Source organism: Melospiza melodia, chromosome W (genome assembly GCF_035770615.1).
Source record: "Melospiza melodia melodia isolate bMelMel2 chromosome W, bMelMel2.pri, whole genome shotgun sequence".
NCBI lineage: Eukaryota > Metazoa > Chordata > Aves > Passeriformes > Passerellidae > Melospiza > Melospiza melodia.
In genome coordinates, this window is record NC_086225.1 from 57842152 (window position 1) to 57859641 (window position 17490).

The 17490-nt window shown below is 42.3% G+C and overlaps 1 protein-coding gene across 2 annotated transcripts in view; it reads left to right on the plus strand.

The window, feature by feature from the left end:
- The first annotated feature begins 6432 nt into the window (after positions 1-6432).
- The window catches only part of LOC134431440 (secretory carrier-associated membrane protein 1-like), a 115601-nt gene continuing 104543 nt past the window's right edge, over positions 6433-17490 (plus strand). Inside the window, exons 1-2 of one of the 2 annotated variants that reach the window (XM_063179447.1) lie at positions 6433-6489; positions 11647-11724. In XM_063179447.1, the coding sequence (XP_063035517.1) occupies positions 6433-6489; positions 11647-11724 (135 nt within the window). The remainder of the gene's footprint in view (positions 6490-11646; positions 11725-17490) is intronic. The other variant, XM_063179448.1, reaches the window with a different exon arrangement.

A 17490-nucleotide genomic window follows, 5' to 3' on the forward strand; every position in this document is an offset into this window, starting at 1 on the left:
GAATGAACAAAACTCTCAAAAATGTATTAACTAAATTGATTGAGGAAACAAAGATGAATTGGCTGAAGTGTTTGCCCCTAGCGCTATTGCGCATCAGAACAAGACCTCGGGCTGACATAAGAATTTCACCTTATGAAATGATGTTTGGGCTGCCATTCTTGTTAACACCTTATAGCACAGGAGACTATCTGGAAGGGGAAGAAGCTACCAGAAAGTATTTAGAAATAATTGGAAGAACTCTGGAGGGACTTAGAAAGAAAGGATACCTTCCTCAAACTTCCCCTCTCGACACAAAAGTTCACAACATTAGTCCAGGAGATTGGGTTTTGATAAAATCATGGACTACGGGAACATTAATGCCTAAATTTGAAGGCCCCTTCCAGGTGCTCCTGATCACAAATTCAGCTGTGTGGACCAAAGAAAAAGGTTGGACTCATATCACAAGAATAAAACGGCCAGTCTCACCCCCAGGTACAGGACTGGATCCAACATCAGCTTCCCCCTCTGGCATTGGACCAGTCTACACCACTCTCACCCCCCGGCGCTGGACGAGATTCATCTGCTTCACAAGCTAAATCACCTGAGTACACTGTGGTAAAAGGACCAAAGGATTTAAAGTTGACTCTCAGAAGGAAGAGTCAAAAAGACTGAACTGTGTGGGAAAAAAATTGTTTGTTAAGAGTTCTAATATTGCTTAAAATGTTTTAAGACTGTTCTGTGTAAACTATGTTGGTAAAAAGTTTAAGACTGTAAATAAGTAATTCTGGTTAAGTTCCCCAATTTATTTCTAAAGACTCCAGGTTAATCCTCTACAGAACACTCCCCTGGGAGGGGAAACCAAAATTGGTAGGGAACAGACCAAGAGAGGTTTAACCAGAGAAGCAGGTAGAAGGGACTCTAAAGAGCTTGGAAGCTTTTCCTCAGTAAAATTCCCCAAGAGGCAAGGCCGGGTGGGCAGGCTGTGCAAGATGACCCATACCGGACTCTTGGGAAGGGTAGTACTGATGGCTCTGATTGCTGGTGGTGCTCAGGGGAGCCCAGCTGAGCCGTGCAATGAATGCTACCAACCCCTCTGTGAGGAGGAAGTGAGCTCCTTGTCGAGAGTCCACATCAGTTCTAACCCTGATTGTGTTAACCTCTCCCAATTGGTCCTTTATCAAAAAAATAAGAGAGTGTATTGGATAGTATACAATACTGCCACTTTTAGGCAGCCACTCCTAGGAGAGTGCCCTATAGGGGAAGCCTGGTTGTGCTTTGAATGGGATGCTGCTGAAACAAGCTCAGCAGATCTGGTAAAAAGCAAAGAAATGGTGAAAATGGTAAGAAAAATTGTTTGTTACAAGTATTTATATGAGTGTACTGGAAAAGAGATAAACCCCTTTGAGAACACATTTCAGGGGAGCCTTAAACCCCTAGATTTGATCTCGTCTGGCAGCTGCACCGCTGGAGTGATAAAACCAATTTTCTTATTACCCAAAGAAACTGGATCAAGTTTGGGAGTTCCTATATATAATGATTTGGGAGAAATTAAACAGAACAGGCACAGTGAAATAGAAATTGAGAAAATCCAAAATTGTAAAAGCCAAATTCAGATTCCAATATCTATGTTAAACAAAGTTATCCGGCTCCAGGCAGTATTAAAAATTAAGAATTCAATTATTAGGAACATTTCAAACGAAATAAAAAGGTTAGCATGTGTAAATAATGAGGAACAAACTCCTACACTTGATCCCAGTGGGTGGGGGAACCTGGAGATTTTCAAAAAGGATGTATGGGAAAAAGTACTGTGTACTTGGAGGATTGCTCTTTTTACTATGCTTGTTTATCTGTTTTAGTAAAATAGTACTGGCCGTGCAGACCAACCAGAAGAAACCAAGGAAAGTAACAAGGTTAAGTAACCATGATTACCAAAGTGCTAGAGGGATTTATAGTAGATTCAAAAAAAAAAAAAAAATGGGAGTTGATGCGAGCTTAGAATTTAAGCTCGATCAAAGAAAAAGAGGGGGGACTGTTATGAACAGAAATTCGGTTAATATTTTTTTTATGAGAAAAAGTTTTAAAAAGGCAGCCAGACCACTGGCCCTGCCCAAGTTCTGTGTGTTTTGTTATTGTAATCACGGGTCGTTGAGACTAATTGTTCCTTTTGTATTAGCAGAGCCTTGCCCGAGGCTAAGTTGTACCTTTCTCATAGTGAAGACACCTGAGAAGGTGGGGGGGGTTATGCAAAGTGACTCCAAGACCAATGCAGCATGGTCCTCCACTGTACTGAGAAGACCCCAAAACAACGAGCCAAATAAGAGTTGAGAGACTGGAGTGATGTCTGGATGTGAGGAGCAGAGCGCTAGGCCTGCAGAGATGTGGGAAACCTTCATCGTTCCTCACCCTGTCCTCGAGATCCCCCGGGCCAGGTCTGGGAGAGGAGCGAGACCCGGACTGAGGTACCATCTGACAGGGATCAGGAAGCCCTAAAGGCTCCCAAGAGGATCTGATCCCCAACTCTGCCCCTGGTGGACAGAGCTGTGCATATCCTCCTCCTCTGAGCCGCCTTGGGAGAGAGATGACGGATGCTGCAGACCCGTCGAGCCACCCAATCCTGAGCTGATCACTTTTAATAAAGGCATTAAAAAGGAGAAGAAATCTCCTGGCCCTTGTTTATTTCAATAGCCTAAAAACTATATTTACTATACTACTTAAAAGAAATTAATACAACATAACTTTCCAACATAACACATATAGTATTGATTTTAATATTTGCAAAGAGCCAATCATATAATATGCATTTTTCACACTGGGTGACACTTATATCCCAGAAGAACCTTCATCCATGTTTCCCTGGTCCTCAGATTCCAGGGCTTCATACCTATCATATAAGGGTATCTGGGAAAGTGAGGTAGATTGGGAGTAGATTTGCCTGCCACCCCAAGCAGAAACCTGTTTCCATTCCCCTTCAGCTCTAAGGTCCCCTCCTTCCACCTGGTGGTGAGAGGGTAGGGGGATCCATTGCTTCCTGTGAAGTGGACAGCAGGTCCCTTTTTCTAAGGCATGGTAGAGTGCAGCTCCACCAGTCAATCACCTCCTCAGAGTTCCTGATACTTTAGTCTTTCTACTTCATCTCTCATCTCTGCCACCAGGCTGACCAGATCGTCCACCTGATCACACCTCACACTGCTGTTCTCCTTGCTGTCCTCTGAGAGCAGCACCAGGCTCTGGCACTCCCTGCAGACTGAGACCTGGACCTCTGCATGCTTTTGTGGGTGGGTCACCATGTCCTTTCTGGTGTGCACAGAGGAAGCAACTTTTATCCAAGTGGACACCATATCTGAGCTTCCTCAGCAAGGGTGATGACTACCAGCTGAGCTAACTACTTGAGATGCAGCACCCTACCATGCCTTTGTTGGCCTGCTACATTCCCCACATTCCAAGCCGCTCATGATCCCTGGGGGAGGGTTTTGTACGGGTGGGGGTGAGCACTGTCCCTGCTGACACTGCCCACACTGAGTCACAGTCACTTCTGAGTCACGGCTCCACCGCTTTCCCCTCGGGACAGGGGCTGGGGGGCCTTTCTCTGCTCTGGTATCAAGGTATTGTAGAGTAGGAAAGCTCTCCTCGCTCCCTCAGCGTGATCCTTGGCTCTAAAGCACCTCTGTTCGTGCAGTTCATCTTGGAGTCTTTGCTGAAATGGCTCTGGGAATCTTTCTCCTACCTCTGAAAAGGTAAACTGTCCACAGGGAAGAATTCAAAATATCCCACTACAGTTCTGGAACAAAATAGGAAAATCTAAGTGTTCAGCTTCAGAAAGTGGTCAGGGTTCACATAAAAATGGCAAGACACTCACCAGCCTGTGAGCATTCACTGTTGCACCCGTTAGGCAACCCCAGAGTTTTGGCTTGGTTACGCATCTCTGTCTGTGAGCTGACTACGCTGGTTCACCCTTCAGAAAAGGGTGCAAGAGCAAAACATCAGAACTGATAAAGCTGCCTTACTCCTAGGATAATACTAAAGCTACCTCTTCAGACTACTTTAAACAAGTTTATATTGGCTCAACACTTTGTATGATTGTCCTGGTTTTGTCTGGGATAGAGGTAATTTTCTTCTCAGTAGCTGCTACGGTGCTGTGTTTTGGAATTCAGTATGAGAATAATGTTGATAACACACTGATGTTTTACTTGTTGCTAAGTAGTGCTCAACTTAAGTCAAGGACTTTTCAGTGACTCATGCTCTGCCAGTGAGGAGGTTTCCAAAAAGCTGGAAGGCAACATGGCCAGGACAGCCGACCCGAACTGGCCCAACAGATATTCCATACCATAGAATGTCGTGTTCAGTAGATAAACTGGGGGGAGTTGATAGGGAGTCGCCAGTCACTGCTCAAGGATGGGCTGGGCATTGGTCTAGTGGGTGGTGAGCAACTGTATTGTGCATCACTTGTTTGTCTTGGGTTTTATTCCTCTCTCCTTTTCATTGCAATTATTATTGTTGTTATTATAATTGGCATTATTAGTATTATTATTGTAGATTACTTTGTTTCAATTATTAAACTGTTCTTATCTCAACCCACAAGTTTTAATTTTTTTCTGATTCTCCTCCCCACTGGGGTGGAGGGAGGGAGCATCTGCATCGTACTTAGTTGCCAGATGGAGTTAAAGCACAATAATGATGGAAACAAGAGATTGAGATTCAGCAATCAGCACACTGAAACTGGATTTATTATCTTGCAAAACCAGAGCTTCATTGATTGTAAGAAAGAGAAAGAAAGATTAAATAGGAGCCTGCACATAGCAGATTTTGAGAGTTCTGAATGCTGCTGTTATTTCTGCCATTTCTCCTATCTTCTCCACGCTTTTTTTCTTTTAAATTAAAGCAAAAAAAAAGATATTGGGGAATATTGTGGTTCACGACTTTTAAGTATTATATGGAAATGCCTGATTATCACACTTCTCTTTTTTCTCTCCTAAGTTAAAATATTTTCAACATTTTTCAAGTAAATCTGTCTGCTGTAGAACCTAGAAAAAATGTTCTAACTATTTTAAATTCTTCCAAGAGCTGTTGTCAAATAACTCTTCAGGTAGTTTTACCTAACAGACTAAGTGCCTTCTCCCTAAACTTTCAGCAAGACTTTAAATCCAGTATCTGCATATAATCTAATTTGAAGTTGTACCTTGCACTTACACTACCATGGAGTTTTCGTGCTTCTTTCTTCTACATGACTTTCTAGCAATTGGTCAGTCTTCCATGCCATTCATTTTGCGTCACTTCTGTAACAGAGCCTTAGATAAGTGCTCACATAGCAACATTGCACATTGACATTCTCCATCCCTCTTTATTCTAACAAGTATGCTTGCATTTGATACTGCATAGACTTCTCCATTTTAATGAAAGGAAACATTTTTTCAGAAGTTATTTGTTACAGCTTGGTTTTATTTTTTGAAGGTACATCCTCTGTAAAACTGTGATTTACTTGATTGGGACAGAGATATGTTCAAGACATCACTTAGTTGCCTACTCAGCATTCAAGCATTTTGGATTGAGAAAAACCTGATGGATTTTCACAGAATCACAGAATCACTAGGTTGGAAGAGACCTTCAAGATCATTGAGTCCATTTCCTCTCAGTTGATCTGAACACTCCTTACCACCACCTGAGGTTGGCATAAACATTGTAAATTCCACAAGTGATAGAAAATTGAGAGAACCAGGATTTGGCTTAAGTTTCCTCACACAAGATTTTTTATACACAAGCATACAAATACAGCACTTGCACAAGCACTTGAAATCTACTGTTTGTTGAAGTTTAAACTCTTCTTTCTGAGAAAATGCCCAATTCAGATTAAGACAATTTTGTTTGCTAAGAAGGCAATTATTTCCGAATTATTGAAAATCACTGAATGAAGCCAATTCTGTGAGGCTGGGTATTTTTTATTTAAACTCACCCATTCAATAGGGGAACTTATTTTTCAATGAACTTATTAGCGTATTTAAAATCAAATGGATGTATTTATGAGCTATATCTTGTACAAAAATTAGAAATGGTTAATTGCAAGTAGGAAGTTCTTACCTAGCCCAAAAAGAGAAATTCTACTCTTTGGAAAGCAAGGTGTAGAAAGAACTTGTTGAGAGGAGACAGCCTGGGCTAATCATGTATCTTTTCTAATTGTGAAACTCCTCCTCGGGAGGTGGGCACCTGAATTGCTCCCACTGAAGTCACCGGATTACTTCAGTCACTAGAGCTACGTATATGAGCTAAAACTCTTCCAACCTCTACTCTATCTTGCTCGCCCTGGGAGTGGGAGCTTTTTTCTCTTCCAGGGCGCTTCCGCTCCGCAATCTCGCTTCCGGTGCAGCCATTTTGTTCTTTGGCTTGTTGGGGTTGGACTTCGGTCGCAGCAGTTGGTGATAGCGGCTCCCCAGTGATTGTAGCGACCCGCTTGCACCTGCCATGTCGGACTTCGACAACAATCCTTTTGCAGACCCGGACCTCAATAATCCTTTCAAGGTGAAGCAGCGGGGGACAGGGATGATGTGAGCCTTCCTCAGTGCCGCGGCGGGAGCAGAACAAGCTGCGTGAAGCTACGGGTGTCCTAGAGGGGAGTGTTTTCGGCTCTGCTGTGTGCTGGGAGGTCGCTCTCAGCCGCGGTGGGTCGGGAAGGCGCAGCGCTGTGGGGTAGTGCTGGCCTCGGGAGGGGGGAACAGTTTTATATAATGAGATTATTTCTTTTCTTTACCTTTGAAGCTGCTTCGTGTGCTTGTGTAAAATCACAGATGGTGTGCAAAAAATTCACGTCGCTAGAGGTTAGTGTCCACAATCTCCCAGCAGATTGACACAATACGTTTGTAAAGACAGATTCATCTTATTCCTGTCATTAGTATGGCAGGGATAGGAGAGGGGAGCATCATGTGGAAGAGTTATTGCCAAGGTCTAAAGATAGATGCAGTTTTTTTGTTTAATATTTTAGTTTTACTTATTTTTTGTGATCTACTTTGTGAGATTTCCCGTGTCTATTCTCATGCCTTTTAATAAAAAGATTACAGCAGATATTCTTACTAGATGTTGAATCAAAAAATATGTTCTCTGGGAAGATAAAGCTTAAGCAGAAACCTCTAGTTTGCTCAGTATTTTGGGTAGTTAATTCTTTTGGAAGTCTAAAAGGAAATTATTTTTCAGTTTTGGTATCTCCTGAAAGTAAAAAAAATTAGTTGATAAAACAGAATTTCTTTTTTCAAGTATTTGCTGGCTTGGATTGATCATAAAATATTGTTGGGTTTGAGTCAGTGGCTATTTAATTTATCTCTTTTTTAACAATTATTATTATTCAGATGTGATACTTTTCACCACAGGCTGCAGGGGAATCTCAGCTCCGGCGCCTGGAACACCTCCTCCCTTTCCTTTTTCACTGACCTTGGTGTCTGCAGAGTTTCTCACATGTTCTCACTTATGGCTGCCCTTGCACAGCAGTTTGCCTCCCAGGCCCCCTTCTTAAATATGTTATCCCAGAGGCACTACCACCATTACTGATTGGGTTAGCCTTGGACAGCAGCGGGTCCGTATGCACTAGCATAGGAGACATTTTTAATAGTTCTATATGTTTGAGATATATGTGCTGTGGTTTTCTGGTTTTCTTTTGTTTGGTTTTGGGGTTTTTTTCTGACTTTTTTTTTTTTATGTAAACACTGGGGTGCTGCTTGTACCCGACTCCTCATTATACCAAGTGTGATACTAATCTTTGCTTTTGAGATTGATATTATGGGGAAGGGACTGCAAGGAGCAAATAAAATTAAAGATTAGATGGAAAATAATTAGGTTGTGCTGATTTGTTAAAATTCCGGTCTCCTGAACTAATTCAGATCCTTAAAATGTCATCTGAAATGACTGTATGTGACTTCAGTGCACCAATAGCTGCAATATCTGGTTATGAAAAATGGCCTATACTTAAATTATGCTCTGATTGGTAGGACTAATAATTAAATTAAAAGACCAGAAACTCAAGGTGCTGAATTGGCAGAAGCTTAGGAGAGATAAGGCTGGAGAAGGACTTGTGAACTGGAAGGAGTGAACAAGAAGTTGAGTGAGCAAGATGATAATTAGTGGGATCAACACTCTTAAGGAGCAGGGACTGGAAATGGCTAGGTGGCTGAAGACAACCAGGTTGTGGCAAGGAGTTAGTGCAAGGGCAGGTCCATTTCGGGTAGAAGTACTGGTCCACTAGGACATAGCATTCTCAGTCTGAGATTGGACAAGGCATTTTACAGTTGTTGCATTCAGCAGCTGACATCAGATATTTAAAATCTTTCTCAGAAATTCCCTATTTTCTGTATTTTCAGAGGGTAGCTGAATTTTTAATCACTTAAGTCATGCAGCAGGTTGAGGTCTCTGGATATTTGGTGGTTCCAGCAATGCTGCAGCTTTGTGTTGGTGTCTGTATATTATCACCTATTGGAACTTGTATTTGTGGCATTTTTCTCTTTCTTTATATTCAAAAAAGCCCTAAAAATAGAATGAATTTTAACTTTATTATCTAGGTGAAATATCAAATATGGAAAAATAAGTTATGCCAATGTAGACTTACTTATTCCAATAGAATATCATAGTTATCACTTTTTTAACCACTAGGATACATGCCATGACATACAAATTTGATAGCATTCATTTAAATGCCACTTTTTCTTTGAGCATGTGGTCCTGCACAGCATTTGTTCTACGTGTACATTACTCACATCCTGATTAACTTATAAATTCAGTGTTTTATTATTCTGCAGCAATAAGTAGGAGTGCTTTGTAGTTATTCTTGCTGCATTTAGATGAGTTTGCATTGGCTCCATTTTTAAAGTGAGATGCAACGAGTGTAAGGTGAATGGTTCACAGTAATTCTGTGTATTCCTTGGGATATCAGGTCTAATTTTTTAGAAATATTTTAAGTAGTTTTGAATTATGAAGTGCAGTTCCTGTTGGCATCAGTTGTTCGCTGATGTGTTCAGAACAATTCCAAGTCCAGCAGCCTACACCTGGACATCCAGGTAGTCTATCCATTCTTATGTTCTGAAGATGCAAACACCTTAAGTTAAGCCACAGAAGCAATGTAGTGAAACCAGGCATCACGTGAAATAAGTACAATTTTTCTTCTTAGGAAGTTAGTGTGGTCTATGATAGTGGGTACTTTGGCTCTTCTGCAGAATCAAGCCAGCCTCTCTCTAGCACAGAAAAATATTTAATTCTTGAAGTTGTTTTCTCAAGCTAAACCTTAAGCATTTTTTTTTATTTTACTGTAGAGTTCATTGGAGGAAAAAATTACATCTTTTTGTTAATATTACCAGTTCAGGTAGAAGCTGAAGCAGAGGTGCTTTTGATATTATGGGACACTGTTTCCTCAGCTTCATTTTTCTGAAATCCTTTTCCTATTGCTGAAGGTGTTGGAGGTACTTCTGGGTAGGGAAACCAAGAGTTTACAGAAAACTTTTTTTTTGCTGTGTTCTTTGGATGTACAATTGTGGAGTCCAATGGTCAACACAGAAAGACAGTTGTCTTCCCTTATTTGTTGAGAGCATTTTCCCCTTAAAAATCAAATGTATGACATGGTGTTTCTTTTAGACTGTGTTAATCTAGTTTTATAAGAATCATAGAGTCATTAAAATTGGAAAATAATTTTGTCCAACCTTTGACCAAATACCACCATACCCACTAAACCATGAAGTGAAGTGCCATGTCTATTCCTTTTTTGAACACTTCCAGGGATGGTGTTGGGGATTAAAATAAGTTTACTTATAGAATATTAGAAATTATTTGTGTAGGTTTAAGATGAATTGTGACTTGCTTACAGCTTAGCATGAGCATGCCCTACTCAGAAGTTAGCATAGGTGAACTCTAAATAAACTCTGTCAGCATGAATGGCTAAGCAGGGGAGGAAACAGAGAAAGACTGGATACCTTCAAATAAGGGTTGAGACCCTGAAGGGCCTCAAGGCTGGCCCAAGCTGGAAGATAAGAGCAGTTAATGGTCTGCCCACACGGACATGGAGAAAGAATCCAGTGAGGTGTTAGAAGACCCGAGACCTGAAATCGCTATCGGACCAAGAGATGCATGCAGAGCGTGTGAAGATAAGGTGCACGGACTTTAAGGGCATCAAGGCCCAGGGATTTCTTTGTTCTGTTGCCCAGAAATAGAACAAACCTTCCCAAACAATGTTAGAATGATAATATAAAAGCAAACCTTTGCTTAAAAGCCTTCAAGTAGACAATATGGCAAAACCCACATGAGATACAGTATTTCTACAACTTTTATAAGGTTAGTTGATTAGTAAACCTATCATATATTGTCCAATTAGAAGTTTAGTATGTTTGGTAATATTTCCCTGGGTACTACCCCAATGAAATTGGTTCAGGGGCTTCTTTACTCCACTTTGTTATGTCTTCCCAGATTCTGGTTGGAAAATAGAATGCCTTTGCACTTGGTTCTCTTCTTCAAAATAAGACAAAACAGTATTTTAGGAATGTGTTAGAAGGTTAGCTTATTGTTCCAAAATGTAAGGAAAAAGTGTAGGAAAAGTACTAGGAGCTACAACCATGCATTAGCAATCTACAAAGCTACAAATATATAATAAATATTAAAAACCTAAAAATCTTTGGATATCAGTTTAGGGTCCCTCTCTGAAGGCACCCAGCTCGAGCTGTAATAAACTGACTGCCTCAGAACCTAGGGTTCCAACTATTCCTTAACAGGTGGTGACTCTACCACTTCCCTGGGGAGCCTGTTTCAATGCTTTAACATTCTTTTAGTGAAGAAATTATTCCTAATATCCAGCCTGAACCTCCCCTGGCACAACTTTAGGTCATTTTCCCTTTTCCCGTTGCTAGTTGCCTGGGAGAAGAGGCCGACCTCCACTGTGCCACAGCCTCGTTTCAGGTAGTTGTTGAGTGATTAGGTTTCCCCTGAACCTCCTTTTCTCCAGGTTAAACAACCCCAGCTACCTCAGCTGCTCCTTCTAGTACTTACGTTCCAGACCCTTCATCAGCTTTGTTGCCCTTCTTTGGACATGCTCCAGCACCTCAATGCCCTGTAGAGTGAGGGGCCCAGAACTGGACACAGTGTTCAAGGTGTGGCCTTACCTATATTGAGGACAGGGGAGCAATCACTTCCCTAGCCCTGCTGGTCACACTATTTCTGATACAAGCCAGGATGCCATTGGCCTTATTGGCCACCTGGGCACATGCTGGCTCACGTTCTGCTGGCTGTTGACCAGCACACCCAGGTCCTTCACTGGGCAGCTTTCCAGCCACTCTTCCCCAAGCCTGTAGCACTGCAGGGGGTTGTTGTGACCCAAGTGCAGAACCCAGAACTTGGCCTTGTTGAACTTCATACAATTGGTCTGGGCTCATTGATCCAACCTGTCTAAATCCTTCTGCCAGAGCCTTCCTACCCTCAAGCAGATCAGTATCCAACTTGGTGATGTCTGCAAACTTAGGGTAAGCTCAATCCCCTCATTCAGATTATGGATAAAGGTATTTAACAAGCTCAGGATGATGTAGTTTTGGAGACAGAGATGGATTTTTTTTTTTTGTGAAAATAAACTTTTTTAGAGTTTTATACGATATGATGATATCTGTTGACTTGTTGCTTGTATACATATGCATACATTTACAGAACTGTTTTCCCTTCTAGGATCCTTCTGTTACACAAGTGACAAGAAATGTTCCACCAGGACTAGATGAGTACAATCCTTTCTCTGATTCAAGTACAGTAAGCACATTTATTTATTAATAATACCATTTATCTTTTTAGGTAAGATTTGTAGGATATTGTTTTAAGTGTTTGGGACTGATGTAAAGCATCCAAACTGGGGGAAGAGAGGCCCTGTGGAAAGAGATCTGTAAGTTTGGATTGATGGCAAGTTGATTATGAGTCAATCATGTGCCCTGGCAACCAAAAGGGACAAGCGTGTCCTGAGGTGTATCAAGCACTGCATTTCTGTCTGGTTGAGGGAGATGATTGTCCCCCTTTACACTGCACTGGTGCAGCTTCACCTTGAGTACTGTGTGCATTTTGGGGCACTTCAATATTAAGAAGGACATCAAACTATTAGACTGCATCCAGAAAAGGGCACCAAGATGGTAAGAGGTCTTGAGGGCAAGACTTATGAGGAACAGCTGAGGTCACTTGGTTTGTTCAGCTTGGAGAACAGAAGGCAGATGACCTTGTTGCAGTCTACAACTTCCTCAAGGTCAGGTAGCAAGGAAGAGGTGATCTCATCTCTGGTGACCAGTGATAGGATGCCTGGAAATGGAATGCATCTGTATGACAGGAAGTTCAGATTGGGCCTTAGGAAAAGGTTCTTCACTGAGGGGCTGGTTGATCCCTGGAACAGGCTCCCCAGGGAAGTGGTCACAGCACCAAGCCTGCCAGAGTTCAAGGAGCATCTGGACAATGCCCTCAAGTCATATGGTTTGGTTTTAGGTAGTCCTGTGAGGAGCAGAGAGTTGGACTTAATGATCCTTATGGATCCCTTCCAATTTGAGATAGTCTATGTTAAGAGCTACCTCGAGGTAATGGAAAATGTGTAAGGATAGATAGTCCCTTCAAGTATTTGGAGGATTCTTGGATAGGTTGATTTAAATGATCTTTGACCCTTACAGGAAAGGTGACTTGCTGAAAGGGGCCCAAAACAGAATTGAGTTTTGTCTTGTTGTGAATGAAATGATGCACTTCACTTAGAGAAGCAACAATAATTTTATTTATTGATATAAAACACTGAGTTAACGAGATTTAATGGTAAATGTGACTGGTTTGACAAGATTTGATGGCAAGGTACACTTGATTATTTACTGCATAGAGGACACAGATAAAGTGGTTGAGAAGACCCTTCCATTGAGTCATGAGGTTCAGAAAGGACTCCTTTGCTTTCTGAACTCCTCAGAGAGGAGTCTAGGTTCAGTGGAATCCAATCCTAGTCTCAGACTTGATCAACAGTTTATGTCTAAAGGATTATATGTGCAGAATCAGTCTTTTGTATCACTTAGCTAAGATTTCAAAGTTTAGCATGCTATTAATCACCAAGCATCTATTGTGGTAAGGTGTGGAAATCACATATCCTCTAAACAGAGAGAGACATAGCTCTCTCCCAGGGTTTTCCTGGGAAGCTGTGAGAAGATCAGAGAAAAGAATGAGAAACAATTCTTATCTTTGTTGGAAAAGAAATGAAATTTAGCAAAATATTTAATTATAGTGAGTTGTGTGTGAACTGGTTTGTTAAAAAGCAGTTTTGTAGCCGTTGAAAAGTGTGTTGAGTTTTGTGTGTAACCTAGCAGGTAGTCTTAGGGATTTAATAAATAATTAAACTAGTGCAAGAAAGTAAGAATGCTAACCTGTCTAGAGGCAGCATACAATGCTCTTAGAATAAGATAAGCAGAGGATTAATGATCTTGTTTGTGAACCAAGGAATGTATCACAAGGGGTCTGTGACCAGGCAAGGGGAACGGGGAAACTGTTCCTTGGAGACTTTGTTGTGAATCGCATGTATAAGAGGGAAGCACCCATACGTGAATTTGGGGGCTCGGACTTCAGGGACGTGAGTCCCCCAGTTCCCCGGGCCCTTAATAAAGCACCCACAAAACTTATCCGAGTTTTGTGTCATCTATCAATCGGGCAACAGTTTTCTGGCGACCGCGGCAGGACTCCGAGGGCTGCTGGGGCGGTTCGCGTCCCGATCCACTCCAAGCCGGCACCGAGCACTTCTCGGGGAGTCATCGGTCGTGCCCGACCCCCCGCGCCTGTCGGACAAACTGCATTAAGGTAAGCCCGAAGGTGCTTTATATTGGAAAAAAGGTGATAATTGGATTTGGATTTGGTGGTTGGTAAAAAAGCCTAGGCTCCGGCCATAAGACGTCTAAGGACGCAGGACCGGAACTCGCCTCCTGTTTGTTTTAGGGAAGGATGGCGAGAAGGTATATTGGTTTAAGGTATATTGGTTTATTGGGATTAATAGTGGAATTAAACGTTGTAATATGATGTCTTTTAAAACTTTTAAAACCTTAGTGCAAGCCAATGGTAAAATACCTGGAAATACACCATTAGGTTGTATATTGAAACGGTGGAAAAGTGAAGGGTATTATCAAGAATTGGATAAAAGTAAAATGATAGATTATTGTAATCATTGGTGGCCTGAATATGAGATTGGGGAAGCGGGATGGCCGGTGAATGGTACACTGGAATTGGGGATAATGGAATCTTTGATGCAATTTTTAAGGAGGAATGAGAAATGGGATGAAATACCATATTTGGATTTGTTTTTCGTTTTATATCGGAAAGAGGAATGGCAAAAGGAATGTGGTATTTTGGTTTTAGAAGTGAATGATGAAAGGGAGTGTGTGGGATGTAAAGAAAGAAAGGAGCGTAATTTGTATCCTTCAGTCGAGGAAGATTTGTCTTATTGTATAGCACCTCCGAGGGTTCCGGTTGCTCCTAACGTGCCCCCTGCTCCCCCTGCGGATATAGCTATAAAAACAGGATCTAGTGAGAGTGATAGTGATGGTGGTGATGGTGAAAAGAATGAGAGTGTTAAAAGAACTCCGTTAGCAGGGCGGACTCGCAAGGGAAGGAAGGGGCAGAAGGGGCCACATTTAATTGCGCCGTTGAGGGAAGCTGTGGGACCACAGGGAGAAAGAATACTTATAAAGGTGCCTTTCTCCCCCGGGGATTTAGTAATATGGAAGCAATCAGCGGGGAGTTATCGGGAGGATCCTGAAAGGGTGGCAAGGGTGGTTAAAATGGTAATAAAGACTCAGAATCCGGACTGGAATGATTTACAGGTATTATTAGATACTATAATGGATTCCACGGAAAAGGAAATGGTTATTAGAGCCACTAGAGAAAAGGCTCGTGAGGAAATTCGGTTGAGACAACTAAATGAGACAGTTGATGAATTGGTACCAACTGAGGAACCTAAGTGGGACCCAAACTCTACGGGAGGAATAAGGGCTGTAAAACGATATCAGGAATTGTTGGTGGAAGGAATTAGGACAGGAATACCTAAGACTATGAACTGCTCTAAGTTGTATTCGGTCAAGCAGGACAAGAATGAGTCTCCGTCTGCCTTTTTAGAACGATTAAAAGACATGGCTCGGAAGTTTACTAATTTAGATGTAGAGGATCAATCAGGAAAACTTCAGTTGGCATTGTTGTTTATGGGGCAATCACAAGAGGATATTAGGAAAAAGTTACAAAAGCTGGAAGGAGAGGATACTAGAAGTTTGGATAAAATGCTGGAGGTAGCGTGGAAGGTATACAACAACAGGGAAAAAGAAACTGCAAAAAGACAACAAGCTAGTATTCTGGCTGTAATGCAACAGGCAGGGGCAGGAGGAAGACCCATTAGGGGTCGAGGTCGGGGAGGAGCTAATCACGGACAGAGGGGGTTGCCAAGAGGTCGGGGAGGATTTGGGTTTGCACCTAACATGGGGAGGTTGGATCCAAACCAGTGTGCGTTTTGCCGACAACTGGGACACTGGAAAAATGAATGCCCGGTTAGAGGAGGTATGGGCATGGGAAACATGGGATTAAGGACAGCCCCAATGGGAAATGCCCCTGTGGGAGGATTCACGGGAGGACCAGCAGAAGTCGCTCAAGCACTAGTTTTGGGAAACTATCAGAATCAAAGCTGACTAGAAAAGGATTTAAGGGTAGTTTTAGAAATAGATGGAAAGGATCAAGAATTTATGGTAGACACTGGAGCTACTTATTCTGTACTCAATAGACGATTGGGACCTTTGAGTGACACAACGGTACAGGTGGTGGGGGCAACAGGGAAACTAGAGGAACAACCATTTTTACAACCTTTAAATCTTAGGTTTGGGGGGAAGGAATTAGATCACCAATTTTTGTATATGCCAAACTGCCCCACACCCCTTCTTGGCAGAGATCTGTTGTCCCGACTTAATGTGAAAATAATATTTGAAGGGGGAAGGGTGAAATTGGAAATACCTGAGGAACAAATAGCAGGCATTTTTGTAATCAAGGAAGTGGATGCCTCTCCTATTCCAGAAGAAATTGAGCAGGCTGTAGTACCCTGGGTATGGGAGTCAGGGGTTCCCGGAAAATCTAAAGCTGCGCAGCCAGTAAAGGTGGAACTAAAGGAAGGGGCCCGACCAGTGAGGATAAAGCAATACCCCTTGAAGCTTGAGGCAAGGAGGGGAGTAGCCCCATTAATTAAACAATTTTTGGCTCAAGGAATATTACAGGAATGTGAATCGGAGTATAATACTCCAATTTTTCCAGTAAAGAAACCTAATGGTAAGTACCGTTTGGTACAGGACTTAAGGGCTATTAATGAAATAGTGAAAGACATACATCCAGTTGTTGCTAATTCTTATACCTTGTTAACATCTGTATCGGAGGAGTTTAAATGGTTCTCAGTGATTGACCTTAAAGATACCTTCTTCTGCATCCCACTGGCAGTAGAGAGTAGGAAATATTTTGCCTTCGAGTGGGAGAGTCCTGATTTTGGGAGAAAGAAGCAGCTTATGTGGACGAGACTCCCACAGGGATTTAAATGCTCCCCTACTATTTTTGGAAACCAACTGGCCAAGGAGTTGGAGGAATGGAAGATAACCCAGGTAACAATATCCCCATCCTTGTATGTAGTCCTGCAGTACGTGGACGACATTTTTCTGGCTACTAAGGAAAGGGAAATGTGCGTGGAATTAACAATTAAATTACTCAACATGCTTGGCCAAGCAGGGTATCGGGTTTCTAAGGAAAAAGCTCAATTGGTCAAAAATAGCGTTATTTACCTCGGTTGTGAGATCACACAAGGGCAGAGACGTTTGGGAGTAAACCGAATAGAGGCAATATGTGCTATTCCTTTGCCTCGTAACCATCAGGAATTGAGATCTTTTCGAGGAATGGTGGGATGGTGTCGACTGTGGATCATGAATTTCGGTCTCCTAGCCAAGCCACTATATGAGGCCTTGAAGCAGCATCGGTTGGAGTGGACGACACAGCAAAAGAAGGCCTTCCAGGAATTGAAGCAGGCACTAAAGGAGGCCCCAGCCCTAGGACTCCCTGACGTGACCAAGGAATTCCAGTTGTACGTGAATGAGAGGCAAAAACTGGCATTGGGGGTCCTCACCCAGAAGGTGGGATCCTGGAAGAGGCCAGTGGGATACTTCTCTAAACAACTGGATTCGGTAAGTTCCGGGTGGCCCTCGTGTTTACGAGCCGTGGCGGCAACAATAATTCTTATTCAAGAGGCCCGGAAATTGACTTTGGGGGCAAAAATGAAAGTGTTTGTTCCCCATATGGTCATGGCCGTTTTGGAGCAAAAGGGGGGTCACTGGCTATCATCCAGTCGAATGTTGCAATACCAGGCCATCCTGAGAGAACAGGATGATATTGAAATAAGGACTACTAATCATGTTAATCCAGCAGAGTTTTTACGCAGTGACCAGGAAGCTGGGGGTCTGGTGCATGATTGCGTAGAGGTAATTGAACAAGTATATGCCAGCAGACCCA